The 18,246-nt window shown below is 41.7% G+C and overlaps 1 protein-coding gene across 5 annotated transcripts in view; it reads right to left on the bottom strand.

The window, feature by feature from the left end:
* LOC119162229 (Ig-like and fibronectin type-III domain-containing protein 2) overlaps nucleotides 1-18,246 on the bottom strand; it is a 254,828-nt gene that overhangs the window by 33,461 nt on the left and 203,121 nt on the right. For all 5 annotated transcript variants that reach the window (XM_075879049.1, XM_075879052.1, XM_075879048.1 and 2 more), the window contains 7 exons: nucleotides 17,330-17,377; nucleotides 16,307-16,596; nucleotides 14,317-14,610; nucleotides 12,629-12,757; nucleotides 11,804-11,984; nucleotides 10,726-10,941; nucleotides 1,691-1,876 (listed from right to left, as the gene is read on the bottom strand). In XM_075879049.1, coding sequence (XP_075735164.1) covers nucleotides 1,691-1,876; nucleotides 10,726-10,941; nucleotides 11,804-11,984; nucleotides 12,629-12,757; nucleotides 14,317-14,610; nucleotides 16,307-16,596; nucleotides 17,330-17,377 — 1,344 coding nt within the window. The remainder of the gene's footprint in view (nucleotides 1-1,690; nucleotides 1,877-10,725; nucleotides 10,942-11,803; nucleotides 11,985-12,628; nucleotides 12,758-14,316; nucleotides 14,611-16,306; nucleotides 16,597-17,329; nucleotides 17,378-18,246) is intronic.

Here is an 18,246-nt window from a genome sequence, read left to right as displayed (position 1 = left end):
CATTTATATAGAATCATGGTCAGCCATCATAAATGAAAATTGACATTTTTGCTCTAATTAATGAGCTGATACAACAAGCCAAAGTCATAGAAGCTTGGCTTTCTATAGGGTGCAGTGCCAGCTAACATGTCTTATTCTTTAAAAATATATACTACTTCACAGAAAGTACCAAAACAACTAATCAATACCAAAATGGGAGACAAGTAAAAATGTTAATGTAGAAGTAGAGGACGAGAAATGTACATCAACATCAATCAGTACACTTTAAATGCTAAACCTTGAAGCTACCTTTGGCACAATAGCTGAGCACCACCTTTCAAATTAAACTGACGTAAAAATCAAGCTCACAGAAGTTTTTCCTTCCCATTCCCTCTACTTGCTGAGGTGGAAAATAAAACGTTTTATTGAGTGAAAAAAAATGGTTGAAGTTAGAAAGCTATTACAGCTGCTATTTTCATCGCCTGTCATCAAATATAAGCCCGCATTGCTGTTGCAGTTGCTGGTAGTCATAGATAGGCAATACTTGTGGAGCTCACTCAGACTCACTCATGAAGTACCTTTTGTACTTAGGGCTGACTCGGACTCAAACTCCCCAAAGTTTTCCTGAGGCGGGCTCACTCGGACTCACACTCATGAAAATTTTCTCTAACTGGACTCGCTTGAACTAAGACTCACCAAAATGTTACTCATCCAGACTCACTCACGGCTTGATCTTGGTCTGAGTGAGTCCCAGTGGGTCGACTTACGAGTCCGTTAGCCTACCATTATCTTTTTTTGATCATGGTGTAAATGCTTTTTAACACCAATATTCCACATATTTTGAGCTTTTTTTGGCACCTTTTGATATAGTACAATCAAATGCAAGTTATAAGTTTTTACAAACCAGTAAGGTCATTTTTATTGGTAGAGATGACAGAATAATATATTCTCTATAAAAGCTGGCAGGGGAAAGGAGAATCAAGGCACCCTCCTACTTATTTCACACCTCTGATCAATTATTATTGAATTTGTGTATCACCAACAGCGCTTTCAAATACATGTGAGTAGATGTGAGCATAAACATTAATCCAGGTAAGGCAGATAGTAATGCAGACAATAGTTATAGCACGAGAACAGAACGCGCTATATCTATCGTCATGCCATACCAACTAGCCCAAACTGCCGCACTTCTAAGTAATGCAGAAGATGAGGAGATGGGACCATAAGTCGGCAAAAAAAGATGGAACTCATTCAGATTCACTGAATAACTATATCTTGCGCTTTGGACTCACCAAAATTTTCCTGAACTGGACTGATTTGGGCTCACACTTACAAAAATTTTCTTCCAGCGGACTCACTCGTACTCAAACTCACTAAAATGTTACTTATAGGCAGTCACTCCGACTCAGACTCATGACTCAACCTGAGTATGAGTGAGTCCGAGTGATTCAAGTCATGAATGAGTTTGCCGACTTATGCTGGGAGCATCAGTATTCAGAATCAGTGTGAGAATGGTGACATATTCATGGTCCATCCCAAACAGTAACTAAATGTACTATGCAAATAAAAATTAGTACCAAAACCAAGTACCTTAGTAACTGTAATAAAGTGGCTGTTCAGTGGAAGAAAGCAGTGGCAAGCTGAATACCGCCAAAAAAGCCCAAAGGCTAAACAAAGTGAAAACTAGCAAACAACAAATAAATGTGCTCACCTGTGTATACTCCGCAGGGTGCGGAGGCACTGTGCCATTGATGGCTTCGTACCTAATCTGATATTGTGTTGTCGTCACATTTCCTGAAGGCGCATTCCACACAAGGTGTACAGAAGTTGGTGTCACAAATGTTACATGGAAATCTTCAGGCGGGCCAGGAATAATGTCCTTGCCTTCTTCCATACACTGTGAGCACAGATGAAGGAAGAAAAAAACCTTAAACACAAAAGCACCATTTAGAGTAGTATGTACAGTGCTGTTTTCTTGAGCTGGCAGACCGTGAGTTCTGAAAAGACCTCCTTGAAATCTGGTCACACTAATGTTGAATTAAACATAAAAGTGCTCTGATGATAACTAATATTTGTTTTAAGTATATATATATGGTATTTGTTGCATGCTGACACTTACAAGAACCACTCTAGATTTACAGTAGACTCTCAGTAAACGAAAATCTGTTAAACGGAACTGCTGCTTAAATGGAACAACTTCCTCTGATATGATTGGTCTCATACTTGAATGCTGCAACCCACTTCACCTCTCAGTAAACGAAACTCCTGTTAAAAGGAACACATTTTCTCAGTCCCTTCAGGTTCCATTTAATGAGAGTCTACTGTATTTTGATGCATGTGCATTTTAGTTCAAGTGAGGTTTGATTGTAAGCATTTATAAGCTTGCTAAAACAACTGGTAAATAGTGATTAGTAGCAATCTCATGCTACATAAAACAAATTATCACTTATATATATAAGTGACATAGTTAACAGACATTTACAAGACAGTAGTTACTTTTTACATGCTGCTGTTTCATTTTGAAAACCTATGCTAATGCCATGAACATTGTATTTTTGGTTGTGTTAATCTTTTTCAGTCATCTGTTGGTGACAGCTTTTCAAAAAACATATGTACAGTCATATAATGTACGTGTGTTGATATGATGAATTAAATTTCAAGATCAACTTATCAAATGCCCATTTTGGCTACATTAATATTCAAACATGATTTACAAGATATTTGCATCGTAAGTTGCTACACAGTTCACTGAGCTTAGTAGCTGAAAAGAAAACACTCGTGGTAGGACTATTCCTTGAGTAAAGAGATATTCGGGATAGCAGAATTTATACACATGCCAGTACCAAGAAACAACTTCACCAGTAATCGGAAACTGCACAGTGGTACTGGCGTGCTTCAACCCGTCAATTAGAGTTACTCTAAAGGGTTCCACTGATTGTATTCATGCGACACTCAGTTATTGAAATTCACCACTGACCTTCAATTTAATATGAACAGCAACAATCAAATGGATTGCCTCTTTCTCGATTTTGCCAAAGCTCTTGATACTGTCCTTTATTGTCGTTTAATCTCTAAATCGTCTTCTCTCTGTATCGAGTCATTAACCCTGTCCTGGATATGCAACTTCTTGTCATCCCGTCAGCAATTTACGTTTGTTAACGGCACTTCATCTCACATTTGCAATGTCCCGTCTGGTGTTCCCCAGGGCAGTGTACTGGGTGCATTACTTTTTTTTAATATACATTAACGACTTGCCCGATAACCTTTCATCCTCAGTTAGGTTGTTTGCGGATGATTGCGTCATCTACCACAATATTCACTGTATTGACGATATTTCCACTCTCTAAAATGACCTTAATCTAACCTACAGGGGGTGCAAAGCCTGGCAGATGTCCCTTAATGCCTCTAAATGTAAGTTAATCTCGTTCACTAGAAAGCATACCAACTCATCCTTTCTCTATACTAGTATTAATGATATCGTTGTTTCAGCCACACCATCATATAAATATCTTGGTGTTCACCTTTCATCAGACTTATCTTGGAATACGCTTATAGCAGCTGTCTCTTCAAAAGCCTCCCTGTCTCTCGGATATCTTCCTAGAAACTTACACAATGCTCCTTCTAACGTACATGGATTATCATATCTAACTTATGTTCGTCCACAATTAGAGTATGCATTATCCAAATGATCACCGCATCAAGATTACCTAGAGCGTACATTGGAAGCCGTCCAGAATAGGGCAGCGAGATTCATAGCTGTTAACTACGACTATCATTCAAGCAGCACCCTAATAAAACAAGACCTTGCATTAATGCCACTGGATCAATGCCACATAATCACCCTTTCATGTTTATTTCACAGATACATCTAGAACAACAAATGACATTATTTGTCACTTCATGACCCTTTGCACACATCTCGACACACTCACAACGCACGTAGTTTCCTGCGCATTCATGGTCACACCCTGGCATTTAACTCATTACCATTACGTCGAGCCATAGCACATTAGAACAGCCTTCCAGACCACATCGTATCCATCTTTAACCATAAATATTTTTGTGATAACCTGATTTCGTAGCATTTTTCTATTGTATAACTTTGTTGAACCACTTTTGTTTGTTTGTTCTCTTGTTCTTTTTTTTACTTTTTTTTCAATGTATATACTGATGCCCCCCTTACTCAATGCCCTTTAATGGGCCTGTAAGGCATTTTGAATAGAAAAAGAAGCCTATACAGCAACTCTGCCATCACAAGACGAAGAATTCCACATGCCAGGTGTGAATGAGGTGAAAAACAGGTGAATTCTGGCTGTATTTATAAAAACCATATTGTGATATTGCAATAATATTGATCATCTCAGAAATACATCCTCACGGAAAGAATCGCATACGTGGAAACAAAATCAGAACTAAATGCTTTCATTCCAAACTAGCCCAACTATCACTCCTGCTTCATTCCAAATACCAGTAACCAAGTGAAAAGTGTGTACGACACAATTTCTCTACAATAAACATGGCACTACAGATGCAGTAATCTGGAACCAGGTTGTAGGCAACTCGAATTGTTTGTAGGTTGATATCTTCATACATACATCAACCCTGTCTGATTTTACAAATATATTGTTACACAAGGCAAGGTAAATTAATGGGGGTTTTTAATGGGCTCTGAGTCCGCGATCACCGTATAATGATAATGATCTCCACCGCCATGGCTCGTACCCACTCAGAGGGATCGCAGTGGAGGCAACGTTGTCTTCATTCTCTACCCGCGCTTCCCTTGTATTTCCTGGTAGTGATACTTATCATTCCTCCGGTCTCAGACGAAGCCCGCTGGGCGAGTCATTCTTGCATCCTTCGTGTAAAGGGCTTCAGGCGGGCGACATGCATCACCTCTGTCTTGCATGAACGTCGGCCACTAGTGGTGACACGTGCAATTTCATAGTTGACCTCGCTGAGACGATGAAGTATCACAAAAGGACCGACGTAGTGTGCCAGTAACTTTTGGCTCAAGCCACGTCTGCGTATTGGGGTCCACACCCACACTAGATCACCGGGGGCATAGGTTACATGCCTGTGTTGACTGTCGTAGCGAGTTTTGGAGGACTCTTGCGCTGCCAGTGTACGTAGGCAGGCAAGTCGACGTGTCTCTTCCGCACGACACAAAGTTTCCGCAAATGTTAAATCGTCATGGACGACAAAAGGAAAGATAGTGTCCAGCGTATGTCGAGGTGAGTGAGCGTAGAGCAGGTAGAAAGGGCTGTAGCCTGTCGTTTCGTGTTTCGACGTGTTGAAGGCGTACGTGACGAATGGTAAAACTTCATCCCAGTTTTTGTGGTCGGAGGCGACGTACATTGACAACATGTTGATCAACGTTCGGTTTGTGCGCTCGGTGAGGCCGTTAGTTTGTGGATGATACGCAGTTGAGTGTCGGAACTTGGAACCACACAAATGAAGTAATGATTCGACAATATCAGCAGTAAATTGTCGTCCACAGTCACTTATTATCACGCGAGGAGGTCCGTGTCGGAGGATGACTGAATTCAACAGGAACTCCGAAACCTGGACTGACTGCCGTGGCAGAGCATAAGGCAGCTGTCTCGCAGTACCACGTCAGGTAGTCGGCGCATACAATTATCCACCGGTTACCTTTTGAGGAGCATGGAAATGGTCCCATCAGATCAATGCCGACCTTTTCAAAAGGGGAATCGGGAGGCTTTACAGGTTGCAGGTGACCAACTGGACCCGAGGAGGGCCGCTTGTGGCTCTGGCACTGCGTACAGCTGGCCACGTAGTTCTCGATTGTCTTGCTCATTTTCGGCCAATCGAACCGCTCTTTCGTGCGACTAAGTGTTCGTGCGGTGCCTAGATGGCCAGAGGTGGGGTCATCATGCGTGAGACGCAAAACAGACGTTTGGAGTGACACAGGAACAACTAGCAGAAAGCGGGCGCCCGTCGCGGACAAGTTTCTCTGGTAAAGAAGACCATTTCGGACGCAGAATCGGCCTTTGCTTAATGAATTTCTCGCTCCAGGGAAGAGAGCTTTCAAGCTTGGGTCATTACGCTGCTCAGCGGCGAAAGTCACAGCATCGGGAAAGCCAGACGACAGAGAAGCAATAAGGTGGTCAAAGTTATCGCCTTCACAATCTGTCGATGGTAGCGGCATTCTGGAGAGGCAATCCGCATCAGCGTGTAGACGGCCAGTCATGTATGAAATGGTGAAGACATGTTCTTGCAAACGAATGGCCCATCGTGCGAGGCGGCCGGATGGGTCACGAAGGTTGACCAGCCAACACAGGGAATGGTGATCTGTGACGATAGTGAACGGGCGACCATAGATGTATGAGCGAAACCGTTGCACGGCAAAAACTACCGCTAGGCATTCCTGTTCGGTCACTGTGTAGTTGCGTCCAGGCTTGCTTAAAGAACGACTTGCGTACGCCACAACGTGTTCCTTCTTGCCAGAACGCTGAACGAGAACGGCACCGATACCGATGCCACTTGCGCCTGTGTGAATTTCCGTGGGCGACGAAGGATTGAAGTGCCGAAGTATTGGCTGCGAAGTTAACAAACACTTCAGCTTGTGAAAAGCGGCATCGCACTCGGAGGTCCACTGAAACGGGCTGTTCTTGCGTAGAAGGTTCGTCAGGGGGTGAACAACATCCGCAAACTTGGGTACGAACCGGCGGAAATACGAGCAGAGCCCGATGAAGCTACGCAGTTGTTTCACAGATTTAGGACGCTCGCACGATTCAACGGCCGCTGTCTTTTGTGGGTCAGGTCTAATGCCATCTTTGTCGACGAGATGTCCTAACACCAATGTCTGTCGCTCGCCAAAGTGGCACTTTTTTGAATTCAATACAAGGCCAGCTTTTTCAATGCAGCTGAGCACGAGGTCTAGGCGAGTGTTGTGCTCCTCAAAAGTACGCCCAAAAATTACGACATCATCAAGGTAACACATGCATATATGCCATTTTAAACCGCGCAATATAGAGTCCATAAATCTTTCGAATGTCGCAGGAGCATTACATAATCTGAATGGCATAACGTTGAACTCGTAAAGTCCGTCGGTCGTAACAAATGCCGTCTTTTCTTTGTCAGCTGCGTGCATCGAAATTTGCCAGTAACCTGATCTCAGGTCGACAGATGAAAAGTAGGACGCGGAATGCAAGCAGTCTAGAGCGTCATCGATGCGCGGCAGTGGATAGACGTCTTTCTTGGTAACAGAATTCAGTCGGCGGTAGTCAACGCAAAATCTCCACGTACCATCCTTCTTCCTCACTAGAATGACGGGAGCAGCCCACGGACTTGCCGATTCCTGTATTATTCCCTTTTCCAGCATCTCTTGGACTTGCTCGTTGATGATCTTGCGCTCAGATGGTGCCACTCGGTAAGGTTTCTGCCTAATGGGATGCGCCGACTCGGTGTGGATCTGATGGCGTATCCGGGACGCTGGGATTAAGGGCCTTTGGCTGTATTTAGAAAAATCGAACACTTTCGAGTGCTTAGACAGAACGTCGAGCAGTGTATGACGTTCGCTTTGGTCAAGTGACTTGCTGACCATTTGTAGCAATTAGGCATCTTCTGAACCTTCTAAGCCTAGATGTTCATTTTGGCTTGTAGCATCAACAAGCGCAACCAGCGTCGTACATGACTCGGGTCTAAATACCGCAAGTTTCATGCCACCTGGCAGAACTGCAGGCTCCATGGAACTGTTCATTGTCCACACACCTGCCCGTCCATCAACGACTGACACTGTTCTTTTTCAGGCATGCCGAGGGAATCGGTTCGAGCGTGGCGTCAAACGTGCGACAGTTGTTACTGGAACATGTCACGGGAACACACACAGCAGAAAATGCAGGAACAACTGTATCCACGGAGACGAAAAAGATGCATTCCTCCGGATAGGAATTTTCTAAGAGCGCCGTTGGGAAAGTACCATGTATAGAAAGATGCCCACTTCGGCAGTCTACAGTTGCCCCACACTCACACAAGAAGTCAATACCCAAGATAAGGTCATGTGTAGACCGCGGAATAACCGCAAACTCTGTGCAAAACACCTTGCCACACAACGAGACGTCCACAGTACAATATCCCACCGGACACAACACGTCACCACTTACACCACGAAATGTCACCCCATGGTTCAGGCAAAACATCACTTTTGGTCCTAGCAGGTTTTTAAAATTTACACTCATCACTGAGACTGTCGCGCCTGTATCCACAAGTGCCATAGTAGCCACTCCATTAACAACTACACGAACTTTGTTCTTCAACATAAACGCTGACGGAGGTATATCTGTAGATAGCACCTGTGGTCTTGCGGCTCCACCCCCACTGGCCGCACCAACTAGTTTTCCGGCGGCGGTGTACGTGCGCGTCACCGTGGCGACGGCGATCGTGGAGCACGGGGAGCTGGTGGTGGCATCAAACTTCGATCAGAGGCCGGCGAGGGGTAGCATGACCCGGTAGGTGCGCGTGGTTTCCGTGACGTGGAGTGTGGATGGTCGACATGTTGGTGATACATGTGCCAAGACTGTCGCTGATATGAGCGGTGGTCACAAAAACGTGCAATATGACCCGGGACGCCACAGTTGTAGCATACCGGAATTGGTCGAGGGGCACGTGGCTGCTCAGAGTAACGACTCCTCTCAAAACGCATGGGATAGTAGTGCCGCCCTTCAGGGGCACTGTAGGCAGGCAATGTTGGGTAAACAGGCGGGCGAAAACTTCGTTCGTAGTTGGGAGTTGGATGACGGGGGAATCCAGCCTGCCGTGTGCCTTGATATTCATAAGCGTCTGCTGCGTTGATCGATGGTTGCCATGGTGGAAGAGAAACAGGAGTCTGCACACGTTCTGGTTCGTTTACGTACACATCCTGAAAATCGCTGGGGCGATGATAGGTCTGCTGACATCGAAGCAGCTCTTCTCTGACAATCTGCCGTATGGTCAAAGCAAGGTCGTTAGGCGGCACTGTTTCAACACTAGCCACAGTGGGGACGTTGGACAGGCGGCCGAATTTCGGAGAAATTCGTCGCATCTTGAGGGATTCAAAGGTACGACAGTGCTTCATCACGTCGGACACGGAGTTCAAGCAGTCTTTCCCAATTAAGAAATTGTACACGTCTTCGGCTATACCCTTGAGAACGTGTTCAACCTTGTCTTCTTCGGACATCCTCCCATTCACGATCTTGCACAGCTTCAATATTTCTTCAATGTATGTCGTACATGTTTCTCCTGGAAGCCGTGCCCTCTGAGACAATGTCTGCTCCGCGCGTTTCTTCTTTGCATCCGAATCACCGAAACACTTCTGCACTTCTTCAACAAAACGTTCCCAAGTCGTGAACATGTCCTCGTGGTTCTCGTACCACATGAGGGCGGTGTCAGTTAACGAGAATACGACATGATTGAGCTGTTCGTTCGAGTCCCAGCCATTGCTTCTGCTCACCCGCTTGTAGTTCTTGAGCCACACGTCAACGTCTTCTCCTGAGGTTCCGCCGAAGTTTGGTGGCACTCTGTAGTACGACGCGAAACCCATGGGAGTTGGCCTCGAAGCGTTGGATGGCTGCTCTTGGGCCATTACGATCGGCGAAGGTGGAAGTCCGGCGAGGCGGCGGCTGCGACGAAGTCCTGGTAGTGAAGCTTCCGTCTTTGAGTTCGTCCTACCCAGCACCTTCCACAAATTGTTACACAAGGCAAGGTAAATTAATGGGGGTTTTTAATGGGCCCTGAGTCCGCGATCACCGTATAATGATGATGATCTCCACCGCCATGGCTCGTACCCACTCAGAGGGATCGCAGTGGAGGCAACGTTGTCTTCATTCTCTACCCGCGCTTCCCTTGTATTTCCTGGTAGTGATACTTCTTATCAATATCAAACTTTAAATTGCACATTACGGCTGATCATAAATTAAAACAATTCTGCCATAAGTGCACTCCGAGTTTATAGATGGAAAAAAAGGCAAAAGGCAGCATGGTAATAGGACTCATAAGACATCATGACATACAGAGTCGAACCCTACTATAGTATACATTGATGTAAGAGAAAAATGGGTAAAAGAGACATCAGTGTGCTTGTATCAAAATAAGAATTGGTCAGAAAATGAGAACATAGTATCCTGCTTATAGGAGACTCTTTATGTAAGGCAATAGAAATGCTCCCCAGTGCATATCTTTTATAAAGCGGTTTATACAACTTGGTTTTATGTGAACTAGGTTTGTAACTGTCCCCAACCACCTAATCCTTGCTGGAATTGATGCATCTATTCAAATAAGAGCACTGTAAACAAGTTAAGATAAAAAAGAAGTTCTAAACAATGAAAGTATGCATGTAAGGTTACAGCCAAAATTATAGGCTCAGCCATTCAACCAAGCTTGATGAATCAGCACTCGTACATGATTGACAAGAACTAGAACATATTGACTTTTTGATACATGAGCTATCAACTTCTTATATTGTATAATACCTTACCATGTTTGTTTTTTACCATGACCTATACATTACAAGCATGTTCATCTTCATTTCTGATGGCATGAAAAGGGGAACACGACAAAATACTTGGAAATATTGCTCGCACTCTCTTCAGCTCAAAGGTGGCGAAATGCAGGCAGAGGCATAGACAGTAAATAAAAACCATGCTTCCGTGCCGTAATGGCACAGAAGGCAAGATAGTAGAAGAATATTTGACGACTTGTAAAAAATAACAACCACATGAGATGGACAAGATGAGATAGAAAAGTGAGCACCTTGAGAACAGCACCAATATCTCGGGAGCAGACCAGGGCAGTGACGTCATATTTGCTAAGTGAGACTTCACCAGCGCAGATGGGCAGGCATTCATCACGCACACCATACCGCTGGCAACATGGTCGATGGTCACGGCCGCCCGCACCACATCGCAGCAGAGTGTGCATCTCATCAAGACAGAGGGGGCTCAGATATTGCAGGTCAGCCAACTTCATCTGCCCAGCCAAGACGACGCAGTAGGAGGGCAGGAGAGTGGTAAAGTGGAGATAATAAAGAAAATGCAGTAATAGATTATTAAATGTTATCCAGAGTTTATTGCATTTAGTGAGTCTTATTCCATGTAGATTGTACATCAGGACTATTAAGTTTAACCCACTCTATGATCATGACAGATGCCGTAGTGGAGGGCTTCGGAAATTTGGACCATCTGGTGTTCTTTAACATGCACTGACATTGTACAGTACAACTCTGCCATTTTGCCTCCATCAAAATGCGACCTCCACAACTAGAGTTGAACCCGTGACCTTCGAGTCAGCAGTCGAGTACTCTTGCCACTATTTCACCAAGGTCGACCCAGTCTATGCAAAACTTGGTCATTTTTGTACGTGCATTTGCATTTTACCCTTGCAATGAAATACCACAGCTCTTCAAGCCACATATGGACTGCAGTTACACATTTTTAATTACAATACTTCTAACTGTTATTGTTTTTAGTGCAGGCGTACAAAGTAATAGCTTTAAAAGTATGAATTTATCAGAAAAGAAGTCTTGAACACCAGCATTTAGCTTTTCTTCATTCTTTTTCCCATATCAAGCACATTGAACACCATTATCGTTTATTTAAAAATAAGAAGGTTTTTATTAAGAAAATATATCTGCCCTCATATCCCCAATACTATTTAAATGCTTTTCATTTCATATAATTTGTATACTGTAACATTCAGCAATAAAAATAAACCATCCACAACATAATACAGAAACATAGGCTTTATTTACTAGTTCTAGAGAGATGCAGTGCAGGTAAGTAACTTAGGTCAGTGCTAAAGTATAATAAAATCAAGGAAGAATGACACGTACCTTATAAGAACAGAGGGGCATACATATGTCCTTGACCTTTGCATTCACGCAGCAGGCTGTTTCATTGTATCCTGAAGGTTCATCTACTGGCTCAGGCACAGGATCTTGTGTCCTCAGCACAATGCGATCTGACCCTTCACTTGTTCCATATTTGTTTTCAGCCACAATAAATATTTCATAGCTGTAATAAATAAATTAGTTTGACATTGTGCATGAAACACACACCTTTGATATACGCCAAATGTTATTTGCAGACTGGCCAACCAAATTCATGAAAGGGCAACTTCTTCCTGACAAGGAGTTATGCTTATAAATGCACAACTGAAGCATATGTCCCACTGCCATAGCTGGAAGTGAGAAAGTGTACTAGCTAAACTGGCTCTGTAGTTCCATTCCAATATCTGATTTTGGAAAAGCAGTTTAGACTACCCTGTAAAATGAAATTGTCTAAATGTATATGTTCTAAATGTGATGCTAGAATGTATAGCCAGCCATAACAGTTCCCTAGTGAAGCAGCCTTGCCTTGAAATAGCATTGCCCTAATAACAAGAGAAAATATATAACTCTTCTTTTGGAAGTTCCTGAACATGCAATTGGAATTTGCCAAGGCAAAGATGAAAAAAAAAAAGCCATACAGCCACACTTCTTAAATACAGCTGTTTGCATTTCTGAAAACTGCAATAACCATAATTAGCTTTTATCTAATATCGACAGAGTGGCTGAACAACAGAAGACAAGCACAAAATAGGGCGCACACCTAGATAAATATCTTATTTTTAATCATGTTTGCTGTGAACAGCACAGGGCTGGAAAGCTGGTTCTTACTCAGATGATGGTTCCAGTCTGTCCATAAGATAGGGTGGCTTGACATTGGGTACAGCAAAGTAAGGTTCGAACTCATCTCCAAGCCTTCTCCAGAATAGCCCATACTTTGTCACAGTCTCCGGCAGTTTGCTAAAAAAAGGAAGCAAAAAAAAAGTGTGAGGTGTCACAAGCAGCTCAAGAGTGCACAAGTTTACCCAAACAATCATAGTGTTATTTATATTCCCCACAGAAAAAGACACACGCAAGCAACTGTTTTAGCCAATCTAATCTTTTGCTAATCTTTTTCTGCTGTGACTTTACATATTTGATTCCCCTACTCGACCTGCCAGTGTCCATCTATAATTAGTAAAACAGAATTTTGTAACAGCCAATAGCGTACAAAGTGGAGAGATCAGGGGGTCTGATCTCCCTTGTGTTCAAGCTGGAGGAGGGAGGGGTGGCAACCCTTACAAGTGTGTCTCCCTTGAGATTTAGCATTCAAACATCATATTTCACTTGCTCGACAGCTAAGCATCATACCCTCGCCGAAAAACCAACTTTGAAATCTTAAACCCTTCTAAAAATAAAAGAACAAGTACAAAAAAAAAGAAGTGAAATCTGCTTTTCATTCCAGACAGTACTGAGAACACAAACTTTTGGGAATGCTACAGGATACTTTTGATGTGTCACAAATATTCGTTATGCTGTGCTTTAAAATGCAAAGCAAATAAAGAATCCTAATCATCTACCATTATTTATGTCAATAATTTCTCTTAATCCATTCATAATAAAATATGATTCCAAAGCACACCATGATTGTTTTATTAAAGAAAGCAATCATCCATGAACATACATAAATACACTTTACAACACCATTTCCAAGAGTAAATCGTGAGAGACTATGCTTAACAGGTACACAGGATACGTCATTGAGTTAGAGTAATGCATAAAAGCTGAACTTTTATGCACCACAACAAACAGTCTGAGTATTTTCATTGTGTGGTTTATCACAAATGGCATATTAGCTAGAAACATGCTAGAATTTGGCAGACTAGCGCTGTTAGCTTAAGCTCCCTGGCCCAACACAAAGGCACACGCTCGTCTTTTTTTATATATATGACGTAATTTTAATTTTATATATGTTTAGAAATAAAAGCTATATTTACAAAAACAAAATGGCCATCATCACTAAAGATGTGTGTCCCCTACTGTGATTCTTTCGGATTAACACCACTGGTAACAGTCACCACTTGTTTCCCGTGACACCACAGGCTATTCATTCCCAGTGCATATACCATACATTGACATTATACCAAATACCAAACATTGACATTTGATGTTACCTACAAACTGAATCAGCTACACATGTAGTGCGACGACTATGTTTATAATATAGTTCTGGTACACTGTGATGCCAAACAGCAAAAGCTGCATTCTACCATTTACAACACAAACAATAATAACATACCCTGTGTTTGCCAAGTACATGAAGACCTAGGGTATGCCAAAACATTTTTCTTATTCCCTGTAGATATAACATTATCAGTCAGCTTTCTGAAGCTTGCTGTAAAGTATATGTCATAGCTTCCACTGGGGCTGTGACAATTTGCAGAAGCAGAGAGCCACAAGTACTGCCCTTAAATTCTACATTATAAAGCAGAGATGTGAGCAAATATAAACAGCCTACTGCTCACAGGATGGCCTCTCACCTGGGAGGTTTCCATTTCAAAACTGCCCAGTTCCGACTAATGGCAGTGACCGTAAGTTCCTTCGGAGGGCCAGGCAGCACCCCATAGTGTTCGAGCAAACAACTACCATAGAAGGGCATGTACTCCAGGCAGCGAAAGTGACGGTAATCAACACGCATTACGCTGCCTTTGCAGAAGCCCAGGCAGGCCTCTGGCAAGCCCCGACGCCGGCAACAGCCAGTGTGGTCCACACCGTCTGCCATGCAGGCAAATGTCACGTTGGCCCATGGTGCACAGATCATCACATCTGTTAGCCTGCACATACACAATACAAAACTTGTGGGGCAATGTGAAGCGACAAACCTCAAAATGTGTCAGCCAGATCATATCATTCCTCTTTTTGTAGCTGCACAAAAAGCTACATTATAATACAGGTGCTAGATAAACCTAAGTCTTTTTGTCATGTTTGTTTTGTGCACTGGCATTTGAAAAAAATGGCCAGATAGAGAATAAATTTATCGAGAAGAGATATAAACACAGTCTGTGTGAAAAAGGAGAAGCTAAGTACATAGCACTATCATTAAGCCTTAGCGTGCACAAAACTCAAGATATGAATATTATGTGCGTTTTGTTGTAGAAGGGTATCTTGAAGGGCCAGTTCGTGCATGTTATTGTAATAAAAACAGCTTGAAAACTGTATAAAGAATAATAAGCTGTTTATATTATAGTTCTGGTACATTGTTATGCAAAATAGCAAGAGCTCAATTCCAAAGTTTCCAACACAGACAATATCAATATACCCTCTGTTTGCCAAGTACATGAGGACCAAGGGTAAGTCGATAACACTGTTTCTGGGTCCCTATGCATGCAAAATTATCAGTCAGCATTGTGAAGCTTGGTTTAAAGAATCTGTCGGTCTTTATTGTTTTCTTTCAACTATTCAAGTGACCACTTGAATTGGACAGCCTTCTTTTTGGCGTCTTTCAGAAGATAATTGTTTACTAAAGAGCTCTCCATCACTGAGCTGAAATTAATGGTTATTTCCACTGAACACTCACTGAGCCAAAACCTTCCCACCTTCTGCGACACAAAATAAGTTTAAACTAACAAAATATTTCATTGAATGCACAGCTAAATCAAAACATTGGATGCATTATTTCAAGGTTTGAACATCATATTTCAGTTGCTCCACAGCTAAGCATCGTAACATCGAAAAACCAACTCTGAAATCTTAAACCCTTCTAAAAATAAAAAACAAAGTACAAAAAAAGAAGTGAAATCTGTATGGTCCCCGCTGCGGGAATGACATCTTCTAGTCCCCTTTTCTTCCTTCAAATTTACATTGCAATTGATTATGCCCTATACATACCTTCCTTGGCATAATTATGTATTAGTTCTCACTAATGTCGAAGCTAAATAAAAGGAGTTTGTAAGATCAACAACTTGAACCAAAGTGCCTTCAGTAACATAAAATCATACCCTTGTTTTGGTTGCATATTATAAATATAAGTAGGGCTGTTTATTTAAATGTGAAACCTAATCTTCCAACTTTTTTGCAACCACATTGATTTTATATAAGTCCACTGTACTTTTTTCATGAAATCAGCCTTTTAGAAAACTGTTCCTTGGCTGACAGAGTGGTGTTATTCTTGGTAAAATTTAACACCCTGTCAAAATGTACAGTCATCAGCTGTTCTTGTTTGTTTGTTTGAAATAGCTTTTACTGGTTACAAATGACAATGAAGCTATCATTGCCTTATTTTTGCAAAACCTGCTGATGACATATATAAAATTGATTACTACATCAATAATATGGGTTCAAATAGTTTTAATTGAAACCACAAACACGAGCAATTTTTAATGCCACATAAAGAAGCAGTTGTTTGTTGGCAGGCTTTTTAGCAAAAAAATTTCTCTAGAAGAGACAGTGATCACAATATTATTTACTGCTTACTTTTTGGCCTTCTGTGCAACAACTCATTAAAAATTAGCTGAGATTCTCTATACTCACGTGGTCTCATCCGCTCGGCTGGGATCACACATAGTACGAAGGCAGCGCTCTTGCTTAACACCACGCTTGATGCAACAACCACGGACGTCTGGGATGGATGGGAGTGTCTCGTTGCTTGTGATGTTCTCAGGGGTTGGCAGGTCAAAGGATGGCTGAACACCCAGAGTCAAAGTGCGCACGGCATATGTTGGAAGACTAGTACCATGCATGTTCTCAGAAGTCACTGTCACCTCGTACATGGTCACAGGCTTCAAGTTACGCAAGTTGAATGTTGTCTGGTTTCCATCAACCTATATATGAATAAAAATAAAATGTGCAGCAAATGTGAATCACCTCAGTGCAGCTTTAAAATTGGCTGTTCATGTGCCACTTTAAAGAGTGTCAAATAAACGCTCTTGTGTGCACCATAACATGCAGCATTTGCCTGGTAATTTTTATAGTTCTAAGTGGTGTAAGTGCATTCGCCCACTGACAATATCATCCAAGAACAACATTCAGTATTTTTTTAACAAAAATTAATACCAATAAATACAGCAATATGGGGTGATAAAATCAGTAACATCGCATGTAACATTTTATGTGCCTTAAATGACATTTATTTGTGTGAAAGCAGGCATGTTACAACCAAGTGTTCAGTCCAAGATGCACTATAAATCACAAGTATGGTGATTGTATACACAATATAGTGATGTTTCACTGTAACTTTCGTTTGTGTAAGCACTAAAAAAACAATACAAAGTAGCCCAGTCCTTTTATAGTGTCACTCTTGTGAATTCAATTACATCCTTCAAGATAGTAATAAAAATAAAGCAGTGGTAGGGAGAAAATATAAATGCACAGCTGTTTCATGAGCATAATGCCACTCTATGTAATATGTACTGCTCAAACTCCTAGCAGAGAAAGCTACTTGCAAACATCTGAGCTAAATATGCAGTAATTCATCACAATGCCAAGAGCTAATACAGTGCCTAGTTTTCAATGTTGTAGGATTTCTTAAACACTGGTTATTAAAAATAAACCCACCTTGATTGAAAATGCTTGAGTTGACCCGACAGTTGAATCTTTGTTTGTCTGTAATGCAAAAAGAGCAAAATGAGGCAGAAATATCACCTAAAATCAAGGACAAATCCAGCAGATAACTCGATGCAGCAATGAGTCTGCAATACTCAATTAATGTGAAATTATTTTCACTAGTTCAATTTATCTCAATGCATCTGCTTGGTTCTGCATTCACGCTGCCAATTACGAAGTGATTAGATATAGTCCTGCACTGATTCTCTCACAAATTTCTGTATAGAATTTTTCTTCACTAAGCTTTCAGTTACTTTACTTTGGCTTTTTAAATTACTAAGCCAGTTGGATTTTCCCATCTTTTATGGTAAACGATTCACACCTTTACGCCACTAACTCTTTCCCAATCCAATTATAACCACTACATACCACCACATCTCTCGAGTTTCCCAATGACAACCGAATAGTTTTAGCAAAACTTTACAAAGTATAACATCATGGTACATATGAAACCCAATATATAAGGATTTGACTGTTTATCATGCTCAATAAAAAAAGGGGATTAAAAGCATTAAAATTGAAGTAAATTCTACTAGCTGCAGATGCAACAAAAAGCCCTACTAGAATGTAGATAACTTCACCAGCTGATGTTTTAAATTTTAAGAAAGGTACAATGCTGAAATAACAATTAAGAGTGTGTTAAGCACAAGTGCTTACTATAAATTAGCCATTAAAACAACAAAAAGTATTTATATGCACTGAACCATGCACTAAAATGTTTACCTGCTAAATGTCCTCAGCTAAATCTTTGAATCAATATGCATTACAGTCGAACCCCGCTACAACGAAACTGACAGGGCGCAAAAGAAGTTTCGTTATAGTGAAATATAAAAAATATACCTGATCTGGGCTAGCAATACAAAGCAACG

Source organism: Rhipicephalus microplus, chromosome X (assembly GCF_043290135.1).
Source record: "Rhipicephalus microplus isolate Deutch F79 chromosome X, USDA_Rmic, whole genome shotgun sequence".
In the NCBI taxonomy this organism is placed as follows: Eukaryota; Metazoa; Arthropoda; class Arachnida; order Ixodida; family Ixodidae; genus Rhipicephalus; species Rhipicephalus microplus.
This window is presented reverse-complemented; position numbering and strand designations above follow the sequence as displayed.